The sequence below is a fragment of the Balearica regulorum genome, chromosome 1 (genome assembly GCF_011004875.1).
Source record: "Balearica regulorum gibbericeps isolate bBalReg1 chromosome 1, bBalReg1.pri, whole genome shotgun sequence".
In the NCBI taxonomy this organism is placed as follows: domain Eukaryota; kingdom Metazoa; phylum Chordata; class Aves; order Gruiformes; family Gruidae; genus Balearica; species Balearica regulorum.
Genome location: NC_046184.1, coordinates 86,041,292 through 86,062,612, shown reverse-complemented (window position 1 = coordinate 86,062,612; position 21,321 = coordinate 86,041,292). Strand labels below are relative to the sequence as shown.

The following is a 21,321-nucleotide window of genomic DNA, read 5'->3' as shown; positions in this document are numbered from 1 at the left end:
GGGTCTGGATCTGCTCAGCTAATGCTTTAATTTGATTTAATTTAATACTTTGAGCTTTCTTTGTCAGTAGGTGTAAGGCCCCTGATAACAAGTGAATGTCGCAAACACCTGTCTTGACATGGGCAGGGATGGGCTGATGACCAGGGAGTGTTGAACAAGGACGGAGCCTGTGGAGGCAGGATAATGTCTTGTGAGACCACTCCTCTATTCCTGAAATACGTAAACAAAGACCATCTGTGCCCTGTACGCCATGTGCCTGTGACGGATCACCACTCACCTGGTCAGCCCGGGGCACGGCGCAGGGGGGGCAGTGAGACCCCAGGATGCCCACAACCCACCAACTCATTTCTAGAACATTTCTGAACATTCCTGAGCACATACTGCGCCTGCTCAGTGATGACAGACCCCCACCTATGGGGCGGGCACATCGGGTTATAAAAAGGGAAAACATAGGTTTTCGGCATGTGCCCACCACCTGAAGACTACAACTACAAGCAGAGAACATCGCTGGATCCAAGGGTGGTGATATCTTTTCTCTCTCTCTCTCTCTTTTCTTTCTCTCTTTCTTTTCCTCTCCATCACTCTCTTTGTCTCTAACTTCATTTTCAGCACATTAGGGTAATATTGTCACACATTTTGCTAAACCCTTACCTTTCATAGGTCTGCTAAGTTTTGAGCATTGTTATGACTTTTGCTAAGCCTCCATCTTTTGTAGGTCCACTGAGTTTTAAGTAAATTTATGATTGGTTTGAACCTCTAAAGTAATAGTCATTACTCCTGATTACCGTGCAGAGAATTAAAAAGTTAACCTCACCCTAACCCCCTGAGTGCAACAGGACAGTAGGGCAGAACCAGTTTCCAACTGTTCGCTTTTAAGTTCCAGCCCCATCATGGCCTCCCATCAGCTGCCATATGGCCAATAGGATCCCTCTGTTTTACACACTCATTCTCCCCAGGTGCCGTAATACATCGCCTTCCGTTATGGTCTCCATTTCTGTTCACACTCAGAGTTGAAATCAACTGACGGTCTGGCTGGAGAGGAGGAGACATCAAGGCCAATGTCTGTTGAGCTGCTTTCTGAACATCGACTTCGTTCTTTTGTTTCAGCTGTAGCTGGGTGAGATCAGTTACGGCAGGTGACAAACACAAGGAGACAGAAACACAGAGGCAGAGAAGAAGGAAAAGAGGTAAGGAAACTTTCTTTCTTTCTTTCTCTGAGAAAAGAGGCCAATCTGTTTTCGGTTTTTTTAATGTTACGAACTTTACTTTTCCACACGCGTTGCTGTTTTGGCACGAATGGATTGGTTTTGCCTCACTTAAAGGTCTGATGTAAAACCATCTTGAACCTTTGACTTGATAATTCTTCTGGCTGTGCAATTCTCAGAAGTCTTTTAGTTTTAACTAAGTGTTTTTCTCCCTGGATTTTTTTCCTGAAAGGGGCAACAAAATGGGAGCTACGAAAAGCTCAACCTGTCTCAGAGCCTGGGGATCTCACAGATCTTTTAAACCCATGTATAGGGAAAAATGTCCAATATGAGGGCCAGTCACTGGTGATTGTATATCCCCAAGGGCTGGAAATGCACTGGGAGCAGCCCTCCACCAGCTGCCACTTGCTATCACGTTCTCCACGTGCCCTCCAGGAAGGGTAACTTTAATCTAAAAAAAGCCTGAAAAATAAGAAGATGCTGGTCTCTAGCTAACTAGGGACGTCTGCTTACATTTGTACGTGCTGAGACTGGAGGGTTCTATTCTGCTAATCCAGGCTGACTGGCTCACTGCCTGACACCGGCTGCCGATGCAGCCTGATCCACTAGCTCAGGGCTGAGTGAGCAGGATTTCTTGGAGAAAGAGGGATCCTTTCAATTTAAGGACACCAGAAAAGAGACTTGCCTTACCCTTCCATGGGCTGCCACACTGTTGAAAAGAGGAGTTTCATTTCTGGTTGAATTTTTCAACTTTCAGGTGGTGTATCCTCCTCAACCATTGTCAGCCACCTCAGATATACCTCTACATGGTGCATTAAGGTTGAGCCCAGGTTACTACTTAATGTTCTCCACTATAAACTGAACAGTCTGCTTAAGTCCCTGGTGCATGTTAGCCTCAAATCAATTCACAGACTTTTCCTTTATCCTCCCCAGTATTTCACAAACATGGCTGCCAATGCTGCCTGCAGTACGGCAGGGCTTGCCTCATCTAAATTGAGCATCCGTCCCATTCCCACTCGTGGTTCTCGGGTGTCCGGGGGATGATGCCCACCCAATCTGCCCCAGCCTTGCACAGGGACCTTGTATTCACCAGGGAAAAATTAAGAAGGGATGCATTTTTGCTCTGAAAAATGGCAGATATACGCCATTTTGCTGTGCTGACCTTATCAATATGTATATAGATCCTTTTCCCACCTGGGCTGCACATCAAGTAAACAGCATGGTAAGATCTTGCTGTTCCTATTTTGGCAGCTGCGTTAATGATACCTGAATGTCATCCCAAGCATGCACATGGCTTGGGAAGGTGATGGAGGATCTGCCTTCGGAGGGCATCTCAGTGCTTTTGCTAGTCACAGCCTCCACTGGCTTTAGAAAGTCACCCCTGGGCTGCAGTTGTGAACTGGAGAATGAAAGAGAGTTTCCAGAGCCAAAAAGAGGAGGGTTAGGAGGAAAGAAGAGGGGTGGAAAGCTCAGAAAGCAAGTGCTGAAATGCCTGTGAGGCAAAGGCAGGTCTTGGCTTCCCCTTAGGCTGATGGAAGGGTTAGAGGCTGTAGGGAGCAGCCTGGGCTGCAGAGATGGAGCCGCTTCTCATGGCCTCCACATGTGTCCAGGCACACAGCTAGGCCAGGGGGACTTTACGGCTGAAGAGAGCTCAGCTGGCGCTGACATGGTGGCCTCGTCGCCCTGTCTCATCCTGACAGTGGGACCTCTTTCTCTGGGGGGATTGGCAGCCTTCACCTGCCCAGCCCCGTGGACCCTGCTCCAGCACCTCCCTCTCGCAGCAGCTCCGAGGGGTGGCAGCTGCTCTCAGAAGAACAGCCAGAGGTGCTCAAGGGGAAATCGAGGCAGGGTCGGCCAGTCTGGTTTGTGTCTGCACGGCATCTGGGGCGGTTTATGCTCTGGGGCTTAGGGGGACAGTGGGGCCCATGAAATTACCTTCACTGCTATCATCTCTTTGCTCTCTGCTGGCTATTTTTATTGGTCTTCTACCCCTGCCTGCTGCTCACATACCTTTGCTTTAATGTTAACAAGTAATTTCAAAGAAACCACTACTCAGTAAAAGAGCCAGATCAGCTTTACTTTAGATGTTTTAAACTTGAGAAAAAGAGAGGAGATCCTTACTGAGCAATTGTAACCCCAAAGCCAAGCCAAACTGATGTGCAGGGACAAGAGGCAGCTGCAACTCTCAGCTCTCACCCGGCAGCCACCGCAAGGGGAAATGCAAGTGCGGCAGCAGAGGCTGAGGTGTGGAGCCCTTGTGCGGATGGATGGTTGGGAGGCCCCCCCGCCGCACCCCGGCAGTGCGAGCTGCTGTCAGATCAAAAGCACAGCCACAAGCAAGAAGAGAAGAAAATAAGAAAACCACACTGCATGAAAGAGGCACAGGAACGCAGTGACAGAGGGAGATGGCCTACTCTGCATCAGGAGCAGTTTCTGAGTTTTTTGGGGTTTTGGTGGGTTTTTTTTATTTCAGTTTCCTCCTCTGTCATGTTGGTACCAGCCTGGGGGAGAGCTCTCTGCAGCCATCACCCATGAGGGCTTGGTGCTGGAGGGAGCGAGGGGCTGACAGCCCCTCTCCCAAGCAGATGTTCTCCAGGCCAGTCTTGGTCCTGCAGGCATCATTCTTCGGAGCAAGACCACTCGCTACCTCATCTCTCCTTTTCCTATCCCTCAGAGAGGCAGGGATTATTAAAAGAAGTCAAGAAGGAAATTAAACCAGTTTAATAAGAGGGGGAAGTTAAAATGAAATGGAAATCAATGTTCACTTGGGAGGGAGCCCTGCTCCTCTGTCGCTAGACGTGCTAATAAATCAAGTATGGCTGGGCTGTTTCCGGCATGGAGGCCAACTGGCATGAGATGGTCTGGGCTATTAAACCCACTTAACCTCCAAAATGAACTGGCTACATGCCAGCCGCCTAATGGGAGTGGTCCCTGGCCCCTGCTAACACCTAAATGCATCCTGGGAGTTGCTTGGGAGAGCAAGAGTTGTCCTGGGCCAAAAATGTGTCAGGAAATGTTCTAGCAATTTAACAGGACTGATGAGTGTGTTCCAGTGCCTGGGGACATTCCCTGACACCACTTAATTTATGAGTACCACCATAAGATACAGCTGGGCTGCCTGTAAGGAGGCTGTGGGTCTGCTACAGGCACCCGCTAATGAGAGCGGCTTGCTCAGTTATCATAGCAGAGTCTTGCTCACTGAGATCTGTAAACTCCAGAGCAGCATTGCCTGTGATCGGACCTGGGGGGATACAGGAGGAGATAGGGGAAAATAGGAAGTGGCATGCATGAGAAGTAGCGATAAACAGGGAGAGGGAAAATGTGTGAAAGAAACGGTAGCTGAAGGCAACCCGTTTTCCCCACTGACTTGTGACATGTAGGTGGTAAACATGATATTCTAGAGATCTGCCACAGAAATACAAAGATTAGTGTGAATGCAGTAGGGATGCAGAACATGTGAAACCATGAGAAGAAACAGAAAAACAAAGGTGCATTAATCTGCATCTACCAAACTGGGCAAGGTCAGCAGTTCACCGGTCCCACAGTGCTCTGGTTATGTGCTTTCACTCAATAGCCAGGTAGCAAGAAGGTGAAGAACAAACCAAAGCCATAAGATTACCAGGAAAATAGAGATTCCCAGCCAAAACAAAATGATGGTGTGTGACTCAGCGATTTCATTAGTTTTTACCTGTTCCATTACCTTCAGGTTTTATATAAAGTTTAATGACTTAAAATATTTGAAACCCAGCACTGACCCTGTTAATTTGTAGATAGCGCTTTACAGTGGGGGCTGACTTTTCCTGCTGGTCCCACTAGGACAGGTGATGAGAGTGTTCACAGTGGAGACAAGGTTTCTTCTGTTGTTTCAGGAATGGATCTTACCCAGGCCCCTATGCCAGTTCTTAGTTATAGATGTTTCTTCAGAGTGAGATGCATACAGATGCCTTGCTGTTGCCCCTTTCCTTATTCTGTAGCTTAGCCCAGCAAACTGCTTGATCGCTGCTACTGCATCTTGTTAGAAGTGATCTCAAATCACACACACTGGCTCCTTTGTTTTACTGTTTCTGTACAAAATAGCTCATGCAAATATTCACTGGGTCTGGGATGGGTTTTTTGCTTTGCACGAGGCAAGCCACAAATTTTCTCTGGCTGTGCCTTTGCCATCTATGTCTCTTCTGATGGTGCACATGGCTGCCGCCTTGCTCTTGCACCTGTATTTTTCATATGTGTACATGCGTACACCTGTCTAGCTGTCAGATTGTTGGTCATGTTGACCTGATCTCCACGTAAACGTAGTGTTGATGTTTTCATCTACTCTTTGACAGTTTCATGTGCTCTGATAATTTAAGTTAATGTCAATATTAAATTATCCTCTAATAGAATATATTTAATATTGTACATTATACAAATAAATATGGTATAAAATTATTCCTGCATTTCTTTTGAGTTCAATCCCATGACTCCAGCCTTCAGTCTATCATGCTACCTGTGACAGGAGGTTTCTATTATCCGCTAGAGCTGAGTGACCATCCCACCAGCTATCCTCCTGACTTCTCTGAAAAACGGTGTGAATGTTTTTGTTAGGGATCCAGATCTCCTTGGGCTTGGATCTCTCCTCCATGTCCCCACTACTTATCAGTTCTACTTCTGATATCTGATTTTCTCCATTGGTAGCACCCACAGTGTTTTCCCAAATTCCATTAAAACAGGATTTGGTTTGTTCGGCTTGCTTCCCACTGCTTGTCCCTTAAGCTTTGTCAGCTTCTGCCTGACCGTTCACTTGAGGACACAGAGTTTTTGTGGTTTGGATTCTTCAGCCCACAAAATATGCTCATCTATATTTGTTGGATTTTCATGTCTTTGTTTTAAAAAGTTCTTACTTTATATGTCAGCAGTCAGGTGCTGTTTCGGCTTCAATGAAGCCTCTCTTGTTTTAGATAAAGCCCAGGGTTTCCGTACAGCTCCCCACACTCCCTGAGTTCTCCTGTTCCTGATGACTCCATACTCCTCCTCTTTACACTACTTTGCCACACTTTGCAGCCCTAGCACTCTGCCTCATCTTATGCATGTTTCTAGAAGCATTTCCAGCTTTGCCCTTCCTGCCTTACAAGTTAAGCTATGCCCATAAAACCTTTTCTGTCCTGTCTTTATGCTGTCAGTGTTCACACAGCACCCTCCAGCTCCCCCTCACAAACCTGACATCCTCCAACCTTTGCCTCATCCTGACCAGAGCTTGGAGGTGGGATGCTTCTGAGCTGCGCCAGTGCCTCACCCACTGGCTCCCTGGCCCCTCTTGGCTCAGCCACTTCAGCCGCAAGAGGCCCCTTGGAGGCCTCTGTCTGAGGGATGGTGGATGCCTGCCAGGGATGAGTCCTCTCAGGGCTGACACCTTATAAGAGCAACAGGAAAGGTCCGCCCCAAGGGCCCCTTGGCATGAGGAGTGCCTGCTTTCGGAGATGTGAGGTTGCCTCACTGGTTTTGCTCGGTCCCCAGATCAGTTAACCTGCTTGGCTTGCTTTTTGTGATATATGCCTTGGTTTAGGGATGGAAAGCTCGGTAGTCTCCTTGCACCAGCAGCCATGGTCCCCTTCACCTTGTCAGCCCACCCAGCTGCAGCTGATACCAGCCTTGGTCTCTGCTACAGTCAGATACTTCATCTAATTTGATAATTCTCCTTAACACAATAGTTATTGCCCAGTTCCCACGTAAAGTTTTGTTACCATCAATGCATATTCTTTCTGACCTCATTCCTCCCTTCCCTGCAGACTTTTTGTTGACTAGTCCTAAGAATTCAAGCAAGTCTTTCCACAACATCAGACTTGGTAGTTATCGAGATTTTTAAGGTAAGTAGACAAAAACAAACTGAAGGACAGTATTACTAAAAGCCTAAAGATGGCCTTAATCATAGAATCACACAGAAATATTTAGATGGCAAAGGACCCTTGGAGGTCTCCAGTCCAACCGCTTGCTCACAGCTGGGCTCCTTATATCTAGTCAACAGTTCCTTGCTGCAACCTATGGCTGCTGCCTCCTGTTCTTCTCCTGTACACCTCTGAGAAGAATGCGGCTCCTTCTTCTAGGTAATACCCTTTAGATAATGGGAGACTGAATTTAGATCCCACCTTGGCTCTCTTCTCTCTACCAAACCCAGCTTTCTGTCTCTCCCTGTATACCACGTGCTCCAGCCTCCTCACCGTCCCAGCAGCCCTCCACTGGACCGTGTCCAGTTTGTTGGCATCTGTCTTGTACTGGGGGCACAAAACTGGATCCTATACTCTAGATGAGATCTCAAGTGTGCCAAATAGAGGGAAATAACTACTTCTCTCAGCCTGCTGGCTGTGCTTTTGCTAACGCAGCCCTGTATGTTTAGCCTTAATCGTTGCAAGAGCAATGATAACCCACCACAGAGAAGTAAAAAAGCACAGAACTCTTGGCAATATAAACACCTGCAGTCCAATGAATGCCAGAAACCTAGGGATGAGTAAAACGAAATGCTTACCAAACTCTAGGGGGAACACTGCAGCTGGATTCTTTGCTGAAACACAGGGCTCAGGTGAGCTTACCAATGAGTTTCCACTTTGCTGCGCTGAAGGATGGTGGGTACTCTCTGGGAACATGGGCCCCATCCACCAAGGTCTAAAAAATCAACCATTATTAACAGAGCATTTGGGTCTTCCAGGCAGCATTTTGTTGTGGTTTAGGCCCAGCCGGCAGCAGGGTACCACGTGGCCACTCGCTCACCCCTCCCCCAGCATGATGTGGACAAGAAGTATAACAAAAGGCTTGGGTCCAGATAAGGACACGGAGAGATCACTCACTAATTATCGTCAGGAGCAAAACAGACTGAATTTAGAGAGGGAATTCATCTAATTTATTACTAAACAGAGTAGAGCAATGAGAAATAAAATCAAATCTTAAAACATCTCCCCCCACCCCTCCCATCTTCCCGGGCTGAAATTCACTCCCGGTTTCAACCTCCGCCCCCCCCCTCAGCGGCACAGGGGGATGGGGAATGGGGTTTATGGTCAGTTCAGCGCACGTTGTTTCTGCCGCTTCTTTGTCCTCAGGGGCAGGACTCCTCTCAACGTTCCCCTGCTCCAACATAGAGTCTCTCCCACGGGCTACAGTCCTTCACAAACTGTTCCAGCATGGGTCCCTTCCATGGGGTGCAGACCTTCAGGAGCAGACTGCTCCAGCGTGGGTCCCCCACAGGGTCACAAGTCCTGCCAGAAAACCTGCTCTGGCATGGGCTCCCCTCTCCACGGATCCACAGGTCCTGCCAGGAACTTGCTCCAGCACGGGCTTCCCACAGGCCACAGCCTCCTTCAGGTGCCTCCACCTGCTCTGACATGGGGTCCTCCACAGGCTGCAGGTGGAATCTCTACACCCCCTCATCCTCCCTCCATGGGCTGCAGGGGGACAGCCTGCCTCACCATGGTCTTCACCACGGGCTGCAGGGGGATCTCTGCTCCGGTGCCTGGAGCACCTCCTGCCCCTCCTTCTGCACTGACCTTGGTGTCTGCAGAGTTTCTTACATCTTCTCACTTCCCTCTCTGGCTACAAAAGCTCCCTCCCTAACTGTTTTTTTTTTCCTTCTTAAATATGTTATCACAGAGGTGCTGATTGGCTTGGCCTTGGCCGGGGCGGGCCTGTCTTGGAGCTGCCTGGCATTGGCTCTATCAGACACAGTGGAAGCTTCTAGCAGCTTCTCACAGAAGCCACCCCTGTAGCTCCCACCTGCTACCAAAAGCTTGCCACGCAAACCCAACACAATTTCCATCCCTGCGGTCTGCAGCAAGGAGGAGTGTTCCCACAGCGATGGAATTGTGCAGCACAGTGGTGAGCAGCATGATTGCTGTCTTCTTGGTTCTGCATCTGGGTGAGTCTTGGCTCAGCGAGCCCTCCCAGTTCTTATGGGCTTTCCACAGGCTCACAATATTTGGGGTGGTTTTAGGCTCCTCATGATTTGCCATATAACGTAACTCACAGGGCTTAGAGCAGGCTCCTTCCAGCAATGCGGCTGTGACAGCTGCCTTCTTACCTTGTCTGGCCCACCCCTGCAGATTAGGACAGAGGGCCTAGAAGCTCAGGGGCTCCCTACATTCATGCCCTTTTATTTCAGAGGCAGCACAGACAGCTCAAGCTTTGGGACTCAGGTTGTTCCCAGCCTGCCCACTGAGCCTGCCAGCCATAACCAGGGTGTCTGGAGCATCACCAGGTTTGGGGAGCTGCCCCGTAAAGATGCAGGAGTGGGGGTTCCTGTGAGAGCCAGGGCACACACTGAGCAGAGAGTGGAAAATACTGCCCTCCACATTGCCTCTAGCTGCCTGGGCAAAAACATGTGTGTTTCTCATCACAGATTTGCCTTTACAAGTATGATGCTACTGGCTTGCTCAGTTTGACTGCTAATGTTTTAAGATTTGGTGGACTTTTTAGTGTTCATTTTCCAAGAAAGGAAGACAACTAAGGCCAAGCCTGCATTTCTCAGATACTCAGCTGTGATTCCTCTGGTTGCAGAGGAAAGATTGGAATTCTTTTATGCACCCTAGCACCAAAAGCAAAGCAGAATATACCAAATCTTATTAATAGCATTCATAATTTCACAGTTTAAGACAAGTTCATCATTTTCTGTGGTCCAGTGTGTAATTATTGAAAACTTGTATTGGCAATGTTGCAGATCACCTATGCTCTTGGAGGAATATGTAACTTGTGGAAAACCCTCCCTTAAATTCATGTAAACTTTTTATTTTGCGTTTCTGTGGCTCTCTAGCACGAGGGTCACCTGGGGGATCTGCAGGTTAGGCAGCTCTGAGAGCTTACCAGCAGGAGACCAGAACCCCCTTATTCCCAATTGTATCTCTGGCAACTCCATCTCCTTCTTATGGTCTCCTGCAGAAATTCTCATTACAGTGAAGGAAATGAAGTGGTTCTTCCAAGAAACCACTCGTAATATTTCTTCGACTTTATACAGCCTTCTTATTTTACCATCACATAGGAGTGAAAAATTCAGAAATTGAGGTTAATCTTCCCAATATTTGGGAAAGGGAGAAGAAATACCTGGATCTTTCTGGAGGGATGGGAAGTATTCACTGACCCACGCTTCAGAAAGCGAATGTATGCCTTAACTTTCAGGTCTGATCCCCATTATGGCTCAGCAAAGTGAACTACAGATTGGGGTTGCAGGACAGGCAGTGATCCTGAACTGCAGAGGCATACCTCGTCACACAGATGTGATCTGGAAGTACTACAAGGCTGTTATAAGGTTGTTTAGAGGTACTCATTTGAAAGGTAAGGCTTTCATTTCATCACCCCTTCTTCCCACTGTATGGCTGAGAAACCTCTTCCCTCCTAGCTAAACTTATTTTTTCAAAAGGCAAAGCCACCATGACTGATCGATCTGAAATCAACCCCAACACTAAACACCTGAAGGTGTTGGACCTAAGGCTCTCCGATGCTGGCATCTACACCTGTGAATATGACTCTCACACAGTCAGTATCTCACTGCATGTCTTTAAATGTGAGTGATTAGAGGGCTTTTATCCATGAGGAGGTGAGGGAGGAGGAGACTGTAGAGCTTGCAGAGACATCTCTGTGGGGATTCTCCATCTCCAGGGCACAGAGTCTCTGTATTCTCTTTGCTGTGACACTTGTCCCTCTCTCACAAGAAGAGGACTTGACTTACTAGCTGCACTTTTTCTCTTTACAGTGACGATCTCTTCAGATGGGCACTTCCTGCCAAATGAAGTCCCTGAGCTGACTGTAATGCAAAATTCGTCTCATCCTTTACCTGACCTCAAAATCACATTGTTTCACAGTAGCAATAACATAGTAAGACCAAAAGTCTCACAAGACAAGACCCATCAAAAATACAAAGTCATGTTAAAGCAACTGGAGACTACGGACAGTGGGACCTGGATATGTCATGTTCATTCAGACTCTCCATTGATTAATCAGAACATCTCCTTTGACGTAAAGGTATTAGGTATGTGACAACAAAAATGCAACTCAAACACAGACTTGAGAACCAGCTCATGAGCTGAGCTTTCACGTTCCAGCATCCCAATGGTGCTACAGGGTCAGTTTCCCAGGGCTTCTAACATTGCAGCTTGGGGATTGCTCTGCTGCCTGAGCTCTGTCCCACACTTGCTCCCATTTTCCTTTCCAGATTTGCCCTAAAAGATCCCGCTCTCCTTGGGATCTGTTCTTCTCAGCTCTGGTGAGCTTGGGAGCTTTGGCTCTTTAAACCTATTCTCAGACACAACTGTTTATCCTTCCTGGGGTATCTCATGGCTTTTCTCCAAGTCGTCTTTCAACTGAGCACAGCGTGCATCTCTCCAGATCAAGGGTGGACATGGGGAAGTGAGTGTAGCCATGGCTTTCCCTGCCTCTGTATTCCTTGTCTCTTCTGAATTCAGGTTTTCAGCATCCAGCCTTGGAAAGAAAGTATGCGACTGTTAATAGCACTGTCATCTTGTCATGGCAGCTGAACTTCCAGGAGATAAAATGGAAGGAAGGTTTCACAGGACAGCTGAATTGGAAACAACAGGAAAGTGCAACCGCTTATGAGCTACTTGATTTCAATGTCACAGCACGGGGAGAGCAGCATGAGACCGAAAAAACCAGCCGCTTTCAGTTTGAGATACCTGAAAGCAAACCTAAAAGCACCATAGCAGTGAAACTCCCCAAAGTCCGTTTCGACCACTCTGGTCAGTACCAGTGTCAACTGGTGTACAACGGAAAATATGTGCAGAGCAAGACAGAGCTGGTGGTGATGAAAGGTGAGAGAAAGACAAGTGGGTTAATAGATTAAGAGCTGCACAAATCTGGAAACCACAAGAGTATGGATGGACACATCTTCCCAACCTCTTGCTCACATGTCCTTTTTTACCTTTACAGTCTCAGCTAACCCTGTTGGGCCACTCCCCAGAGGGGCCGAGACAACCCTGATTTGCCAGGTCTCTAGTCCACTCCCATCCAACGCCCACTTGTGCTGGGAACGTGTGAATGGGACTCGGATGGACATCAAGAAGTCAAAGCAACATGAAGCAAAGGTGGAGGTGAATGTTAGTTCTGCAGGGCTGTGGAACTGCCACCTCATAGAAGACAACGACAGGAAGATCAGCCTTAATTACCCCGTGGGTATGGAAATTAGCATCACATCCCTGCCTCCACACAAAAACCTTAAAATTCTCTTTGTATTTGTCTCTAAATACTTTTCTCCTTCCATAGAGGAAGCTCCTGTTTGGATTAGCTATGTGGTAATTGGAGCAAGTATTGGAGGCAGTGTGTTGGTGTTTGGCCTTGCATGCCTGTGCATCATCAATGGTATAAGTTGGCAGCGGAGAAGGGTGAGTGCCCTGGTCCCAGTGAAAGGTGAAGAGATGACAGTCTCCCCAAACCATAGGAGGAGTCTGATTTTCCACCTCAGTGCGGAGCAGAACAGATTAAGGGTCAATCCTTAGACAAAGCAAATGGTTAGAGATTGACGGGCTGCAGATGTCAGACAATACTTTGCTACCACTTCAGAGGATAGCATTTGAAGCATAAAAATACCCAATTGTTATTTATCCTTTCTCTCCTGGCAGCAACGGGCAAAAAGAATGGCACAAGCAAGACAATACTTGCTGGAAAACAAGACATGTCAGTGTCAACAGTAAGTGGCAATGAGGGCATCTAGAATGGGCAAAAGACTCTGATTTCGAGACAGGGGAACTGGATGGTCACGTGGGGAAAAATGGAGCCTGAGCCTGTTTGGTGCTACAGTACAGCTGCATTTCAGCATTTTCAGCTCTTACTAATGTTAAATCATGTTTAAGAGTTATGATCTATGCTCAATGAATTTCCTGCTATGTCCCAAACCCGTGGTAGCACTGTCCTGGCAAACTTTTGAGCAGAGGGGTTTTACGTGAATTACCTTGATGTTGAGAAATGCTGGCCAAACCCAAGCAGGAGCTCTAGCATCCTTTGATAGATTCCATAGTGGATCTGGAACTTGGATATCAAGGTTGTGAAGGTGGAAGGCACACAACCAAGCTCAAGGATGAAACCCAAATTTTAAAAATCCATTATGTCCATAATGTGATTCCAGCTCTGCTAGCATAGTGCTGGACTGCAATTTGTGGAAATTGCCAATAACCTCATGGGAGCAAGAAAAAAAAGGAGAAAACCACAGCACACTGTGAACCATGCCCTCTCCCAAAGACCTTGAGTGATATGAAATACACCATTATGTCCTGGTCCTTTTCATGGGAGCAAGGATTCCTCAGCAGGGACGCTGCCCTTTTCCAGGTCTTTAAGCTTACATGGTATCGGGCATTAGAAGCAGCTGTGGAGAAACACTGACAGCTATTCTGTCACTGGAAGTGGAGAGCTAAGGACAGTATAAATGATTGCATGATCAAGTTCAGTGGATGTATAGGTACAGAACTGGACTTCTGCTTAATTTTCACTGGTGACAGTGGCAAACTGTGCCAGTTTCAGTGTTTTTTTTTTTTTACCATCTCTGAGAATTCAGTGAGAATGTTTATTGGCAAACACTACTTCATTGCTGGGATGTATATGCAGAATTGGTTAGCATTACGTGCATCAAAGAATTCACCTCATTTTCGCCTACTTTTTATCAAGGTTGAAAAATAATCCCCATAAGGAGGGGACAAAGCCCATACAACTACATCAAAATCTGTGCAGTGCAAGTGCTGATACAGTTGTTCTTTAACTCTCTTGGCCAAGTAAGCAGCTCCGTATTACTGAAACCTAAACCACAGCCATGTGGATGCACAAGTAACCATTTGCATCCTCAGCTACAGAGGCGGGCAGTCATTCTCTACACTAAGCAAAAAAGTGGGGGGGTTGGCTGGTATCCAAGTGAAGCCTTTCACCTCTACAATACCGGTACTCACACAGTACTTTTCTCTTGCAGCCGGGTGAATAAGTAGTATTGCAGCACCGGAGTCAGAAGGACTGATGAAGTCTCTGCCTGTACCTAAATGTCTGCCAGCTCATAGTGCTCTGTGAATCCATCTCCTTTTCTCCTGTTTCGATGTAATTCTTTATTCCTTCATCATTCTCCCAGTCTAATGCTCTGGAGGGATGTTGTCTGGCTAGGAGCAGATGGACAAGACAAGAAACCTTATGATTAAGCCTCAGTTCTGTAATGAGAGACACTGAATAGAAGATATATATACATATATATATGTGCTTGTATTTTGCCCATGCACTTAATTTTACCTTCTTGTGGAACCAATTTTATATGCTGCTTTTATCTGCCTGAGCTACAATAAATTACATTGGGGTTGTTTAGGGATTTTTGCAAGCTGGACTAATTTTTTTTTCTGAGGCACTCTTGTCTGGTTCAGATTCACATTTCTCCCTTTCCTGCTAGGATGTGGCATCCTGATTCTAACTATCTCCCACCTCCCTGACTGGCACAAGCCTTCCTTAACATGCCAGCCCTCTGCTCTCTGTGAAACGTGTCCATCCTTATTTACCTTTCCTGGGCAGTGTGAACCCTACAGTGCACTCCCCAGCCCCATCCCTCAGACTGTAGTCTTCACCTCTCCCACCACAAACCAATGCACAAGTAAAACTACCACGAGCAGTGGGATTACAGCTTCTGGAGATTAGAGCCTGAAGAAATTGTGAATGTTGACCTAGAAGGTAAGTTTGGGAGGGGGTGACAAAGTCATTTCCTAGGAGAACAAACCAGCCTCAGACTTTGCGAGCCTGCAGAGAAGAGATGCTTCTGAGAAAACCACTGAAAACAGCCCCTTATTGGCTCAAGATTGGAGTGGGAAGCCCAGGAAATTTAGGATGGAAGTAAAAGCGTGTTGCAGACATGCCAGAATGTCCTAAAAGAAAAATACTGTTAAAATATGTACACAGAAGCTCTGTGTTTATAGAAGTTATTCTACTGTCTGCTAGTGGTGGGTCAAAAAGTCCTTGAAGTCCTACAGCTGTCACTGGCTGCGGTCCAGGTTTGTTCGTCTGCACTGGGCTTGGTGGGGAGAGGCAGAGAAGGGCACGGGGCTGTGGGAAGGGCTCCCCATGATGGAGACCCCCCCACAGGATGCCCAGTGATGGAGAAGGGAGTTTCTCTGTAGCAGTCACGCCAGCATCGCGCCGTTACCGACAGAGAAAAGACAGGTGGCAACAACGGCAAAGACAACACCTGTGAGCTGGGGCAAATCTTCACACACACCACAACACCCCACCACCCCCCCCCCATCTCTCCCCTGGAGCGGGGATGCAGCCCCAGGCAGCTGTGGCAGCAGGTGTGGGACACCATCAGGGTCATGCCTCCTCCTCCACTATCGTCCTCACACAAACAGGAGTGACGAAGGCTCATGCTAATGCCATTTGCCTTCCCATAGCTTGTGCCTGTGCACACAAAACTACATTAATTTTGGAAAAGCCTTGGTCCGTATCCTGGTGCATGCTCCTCCTGCTCCTGTCCTGTCCCTGAACTGCCAGTGTAATTTGGGAGCCAGTTGAGGTCCAACAGCCTGCTAAACAAGGCATCTTCAGGGCTTAAGGAGAGGTCAGTTTTGGGAGCTGTATGAGGGGAAAATGAGCACAGGGTCAGTGGTGGTCAATGTAACGATCCTGACAAAGTGCTTGGCACAGTCCCCTCAACCAAAACCAACCCCTGCTCCTGCAGTCCAGACCTTCTCCTTAGACAACTGCTTGAGTGCCCAAGTCTGCTCCTCTCCCCACTCACATGGGTGCCCGGAGCAGAGGGATTATCCTGTACCAGCTGATCCCCAGGTGGGACAAAGCAGCATGCATCATGAGCTGCTCCAGCACTGCAGCCATCTCCAGCAGTTCAGATGCTCACCTGAGGCTCTGGCAGCTGAACCAACCACCTCTGTACCTAAAAAACACGAGCCTTAACTTTTTCATTGAGAGCATCAGCCTGACAAAAAAAGACTAAGCTAATAGGCCTACCTGGCCTCCAGCACAGGGTTCATCAAACCGGGATGAAATGCATGGGTAGCAGAGAATGCCCACAGTGGTGGCTCGGAGAGCATGTGCTGCCTGAAAGCGCTGCCCGCAGCTGTGTGAGGCCAGGAGGCAGCACGCCTGCCCCAGCACAGCCCTGATCTCACCCTTGCAGGTGGCAGAGCAGTCTCCAAGCCAGGCTGGTCCTTTCATGTGGCCAGGAGTGGCTTGCAACCCCAGAGACACATTCTGCTCTCTTCCAAGGGCTGGAAGAGGCACGCTGAGTCCCCACAGGCAACCAAAGGCTGTGTCCCCATTCACAGCTGGGACCAACCTGCAAAGCACGGTCAGGTTCACACTCCCGCCATCGATGCAGAAGGTCCCTCCACACATTTCCAGGTGGCCTGGTTGGCGTTACAGCAGATGCGATGGTGCCACTGGGATGCCTGTAAGTGCACAGCCGCATCCACAGATGCACAGCTTCCAGCTCTCACATCTGGATGGGTGTAACAAAAATGATAAGCCTTCCTCAACACAGCAACACAGCGCATTTCTTCAGTAGGGCTCCTGATCTCAGCGGTCATGACCCTGCCCTACTCTACTTGAAACTCACCTGCAAGCACAAACCACTCTAGGCTCCGATCTCATCAATCTCTTTTTTTGGCAGCTTTCCTGTCTGTATCTTTTCACATGACGACCTTCTTTGCTCCCTAGATGCACAGACTGCCCTGATTGAGAGAAAAGTCATACACAGAGTGAGTCCTAGATGGGCTTTGCTTTCCATCTGAGTGCTATACTGAAAACTTCGGTGTGGGCTTCAAGGCAGTACAGAGGCGGAGGTTCAGAGCAAGTGAGAACAAGCTTGCACACATCAGTGTTGATGGAGATGTACTTGACAAGTCCGCAGCTGGAGTGGACTGCAGTAACATCTTGCCCAGGCCTGGGCTGTGGTAATACAACAGCAGGCTACCTTTCTGACACAACATGCTGTCTTTGCAGCCTGTGCAGCAGGTAACACTGTGGCAACAGTCCTCCTATGCGGCAGTGGAGACAGAGATGAGAAGCCAGGTGTCCCTATCAGATCACTTTTGTGTGGTCCCTTCCTTGTGGCATCCTAGGGCTTTACAGGCTGTGTTGCAGGTATTCTGGTCCTCCTTCTCAACAGGCATTGAGGACTTCTCCCTTTGCTCGGTGTGACGAGGGTGTATCTACACTATGCAATAGAATAATGCCTCTGCACAATGCAAACTACAGTGATGTACAACTCTACAAAGCAACAAACACAATGACAGACATATTTTATCATGTGGTGACAGCTCATCAGAGTAGCCCTGAGATGATGGCAGGACTCAGGCATACATGGCAATACTTACAAAATTACAATGGCAGCAAGAGCTCCGGGCAGCGATGTGGGAACATCAAGGAAAGCAAGAGTTTAGAAAAAACTGAGAAGTGCTGTTTTTCCCTAATGTGTTGGTCTTTCTGGTTCTACTGTTCCCCACGTTTCTAGGCTGCAGAAGGAAAAAAAGTACATGCTTCAGTCCTTTGGACCCACCACCAACACATGGCCCCTTGTCAGGAGCCACAGACCTGCTTGCTCCAGTGGAGGAAGGGCCTTGGGCGCAGCTGAGGTTATACTGCTCTGTCCAGTTCTGCTGAACCACAAACACACAGGCTGAAATAACCCCGGCCTTCAGCCCTACCTCCCCGAGCCCCTCCTGCTTCCCAGTTTATTTCTGCCCTTTGAGTGCAATGCAAGGCAGTGATTCGGTGGATGCTGTCAGCCCGGATCTGCCGAGGCAGTCCATGTGACTCATGCTCCCCGCGGGCTCTGCAGCGAAGCACTCACATCCCTCAGCCTTCAGAGCCAAATGACCCTGTGTGTTTCTTTGCACGTTCCCAAGGTCTAGAAGGGAGGACGCTGTGCACTTCAGCCTTGTCTAATTTCGTTTTATCTCGGGGGGGGGGGAAGAACAGTTTTCAGCGTCCATTCAAGTGGCTCATCAGCCTAATGCAGCTGCAGAGGGAGAGTAGCTTCCATTCGCCCTTCTTGGAGGTGAGGGTAGAGTAGGAGTACCAGACCCTTGCAGATGCTCTGGTTCCTTTCCGAGTGTATTCCCAAGTGTGCGTTTATTACAAGGGACCCTAGGGTTTGTTAGTGCGCTCACATCCGAGCAACATCTCCAAACCATGGTGGGCTGCCTTTGCCTCATGCATGTCAGCATCCTTCCCCAGCATCCCCCCTGAAGAAGTCTTTGGCTCTCCTCCTGTTCATTTTCTAGCCAGCTTGGCCGAGCCTTGGAGGTGCTTCCAGATTTGGAGAATTAGAGAATAGCAGAATAAGAAGTGGTGGCAGAGACTGCCTCGCTGGCAAGGAATCAAAGGGGAAGAGAGGAGAAACCCCAGCTCCTCAATGCTTCGGCACCAGCTGGCTGGTGCCAAAGCGCCTGTTTCAGGCTCCGGTGCTGGGAAGTCCCTCCTCTGAGCTTGTCTGCGTGCTGTGTGGAGGAGAGGTCCTGGAGATGAACAGCAGTAACAGTGACGCTGGCTCCTTGAGGGGCCACAGCTCTGGAGGGGCCACCACACCAGCTGGAACAACGAGGGGAGCCAGAGAGCTTCCCTGGCACAGGCCAGTTGCATCCAGCATATCAGCAGCCCTCATGAAATACCAGCCTATTTTTGAATTAAGAAAAGATTGTTCTGATCTTGAGAAACCTCTGACATACCTGACAAGCTAGGAAAACGGGTAGTAAAATGAAAGTTGCAATTCTGTGTTACAAATCCAAAGAAAAGAAATCATTTCAGCTCCTTCCAGATATTGTAGATCCCCAGATTAATGATTCAAGAGCTCCTAATTATCCTTTCTGTGTATGAGAACAAACAAGTAAGTGTTTAGTAATTTTGGAAAGTGGCGCAATTAAATTCTGAAATGACATTTTTACATCCTTTACAGATTGGCACTCACTGTGCTGGGATATCAGTGAGGCCACAAGGGCAGGAAGGATGAAAAAGGGGTTGGTAACATACAGAACAGAACAACACACAACGCAGTACGTTGGGGGGGTAAGGGGGTGGGGGAAGCAGGAGGATATATACACCTCTGCTAAATGGCATGCAACTTCATAACAACCACGTATTTGACAAGCCTGCCCTGGTACTTCCTTTTCTCAAGGAAAATATCATATACAAATATTTATGTACGTGACAGAGGAAAAAAAAATCTTTCAGAAGGTGCCCAGCTGCATAAGGAAAAACATTCAACTGTAAATAGGCATCCACAAGTTCAAATCCCAGTTTTTACATTGCAAGCCCTTAATATTTCTGTGTAGCTCATGACCAGCATTAGTCGGCTCTCCCGATGTGAGCTATTATCACTTGCCCATTTTGCAGATGAATTATCTGAGAAATCTCACTAAATCTTTCCATACAGTGCTAAAAATAGAATCTAAGGTTTGGCTATGACAAATCTACATTGCAGTCACTGTCTTTTCTGAAGGAATATGCTAACGTATCTGCTTGGCTGGATTCTTGTTAGCCATTAACCACACCCTGCTCAAAGAGCCAGGAAGGATGCCAGGAAACCTGCTTGCAAGCACACGAGCATAGCCTCACAAGAGGCTGTGTAAGCCATGCTGGGGCTCTGAGGATGGATTTAATTGCATCCATGATCTGCAAGAAACATGTGATGGTCCCATGGTCACTATCAAAGTCCCAAGTAAGTGCTGCGAACCATCAAAGCCCTGTGAAACGAATTCGGCTGTTCTGTTAATGCTTTTGCTTTTACGATTCTGGTGTTTGTTTCTTGGTTAATGAGCTCTGCTCCTTTAAGAATCCAGGGCACCTCTGGGAAGTGCATTTCCCTGGACCTGCAGAACTGCTGTCCAGAAATAACTGATCTTCTAGTGATATTCTAGTGAGCTACTGAGCCTTTAGACAGCAAACTACTCGTCAGAGTCCACCCTGGCTCTGCAGGAATTAAAAATCGCTCCCAGCTCTGTGAGTCCTTCTAGGAGATGAGTCGGGGGTGGGGGTCTCACTTCTAGCCTGGACTTCCTAGATACACAGGGAACCCTGCACCCACAGGGAACCTTACACCATGGGGCTTCAGGATTTCCAGGTCCGAGCATTGGTGTTCCTTTGCTGTGCATGCTCAATATACAGCGCATATGCAGTTGCAACCCACCGCTTATCAAAACCAGTGAAACCAAGTGTTTGGAAATCCTAGGCAAATAGAGAGAATCTTTGAAATCCATTTAGATGAGATGGATGGATGGACTAGCATCTGCATGGGAGTATGACAGCCCTAGGGCAAATGCTCTTCTCCTTCCCACAGAGTTCATTCCGCTTCACAGTAAATCTTCAATTTTGTGCTTTCATTCAAACTAAGAACCTGGCCACATTTGCAAACACAAGAAGCCTCCTCGAGATGGGAGGATCTGTCCCCATCCAGCTCTGCTCACCAATCTCTGTCGGGTGTAGCCCAAGCCATGAAGAGATGCTGGGCTGCAGGATGTCCCTACCTGAGCGGAGCTGAGGCAGGCAGGCAGCACAAAAAGTGCCGGAAGCTTGGTTTGCTGTTTCCCTGAGATAACAAGAAGATTTATTCACCCACGCAGGCAGGCTAACAACTCACACTAAGGAGACTCAACTTCTGAATCAGAAGAGGATGGCAATGTGGAAGTTATCACATTAAGTAATTCATACAAATGACACAACTGAAGCTGCACAAATGTTTACATTTGTGGATATAGACCTCCTCACTCCAAGGCGTAAACCTCCTGCAAATGATAGGAGTTAAAAAGAAATGACTGAGGGGGGCCATAATTGTCACTTCTCATGTCTCTGGCTTCTGACATTGCTGGACTGACCACTGAGATGAATCACCTCGGGGCTGTTCCACCTTGACAGTTCCTGCATGCCAGAGAATAGCCAGAGCATGGCAGCATCGTCGCCACCCACCTTCCTCAGAAATATCTCTTATCACCTACCTGAAGCAAAGCCAGATCTATTCTAGTGATTCCTGATTCTACTCACTGTCTCTAAAACAGGCCCCAGTCACAACAGCCAGTGCAATGCAAACAGGTCTTGTCTCAGAGGTGATCTCTTTTATTCCTCTGGAACTGCTTTTGCTGCTGCCTCTGGGCCTGAGAACCAGCAAGTACCTCCAGCTTTCTTACTC

The 21,321-nt window shown here is 47.9% G+C and overlaps 1 protein-coding gene across 1 annotated transcript; it reads left to right on the top strand.

The window, feature by feature from the left end:
- Positions 1-8,983: 8,983 nt before the first annotated feature.
- CD4 (CD4 molecule) lies at positions 8,984-14,491 on the top strand. Its single transcript, XM_010304952.2, has 9 exons — positions 8,984-9,084; positions 10,338-10,493; positions 10,579-10,722; positions 10,912-11,187; positions 11,621-11,983; positions 12,102-12,344; positions 12,435-12,553; positions 12,791-12,858; positions 14,125-14,491. The coding sequence occupies exons 1-9, from the start codon at positions 9,024-9,026 to the stop codon at positions 14,138-14,140; spliced, it is 1,446 nt and encodes a 481-aa protein (XP_010303254.2). The 5' UTR covers positions 8,984-9,023; the 3' UTR covers positions 14,141-14,491.
- The last annotated feature ends 6,830 nt before the right edge of the window (positions 14,492-21,321 follow it).

Excerpts from the sequence above, each read along its gene's own strand:
- CD4 (XM_010304952.2), top strand. The coding sequence starts at position 9,024 with ATGGAATTGTGCAGCACAGTGGTGAGCAGCATGATTGCTGTCTTCTTG. Across the intron at positions 10,723-10,911 it reads CTCACTGCATGTCTTTAAAT|TGACGATCTCTTCAGATGGG; the intron begins GTGAGTGATTAG and ends TTCTCTTTACAG. Across the intron at positions 11,984-12,101 it reads AGAGCTGGTGGTGATGAAAG|TCTCAGCTAACCCTGTTGGG; the intron begins GTGAGAGAAAGA and ends TTACCTTTACAG.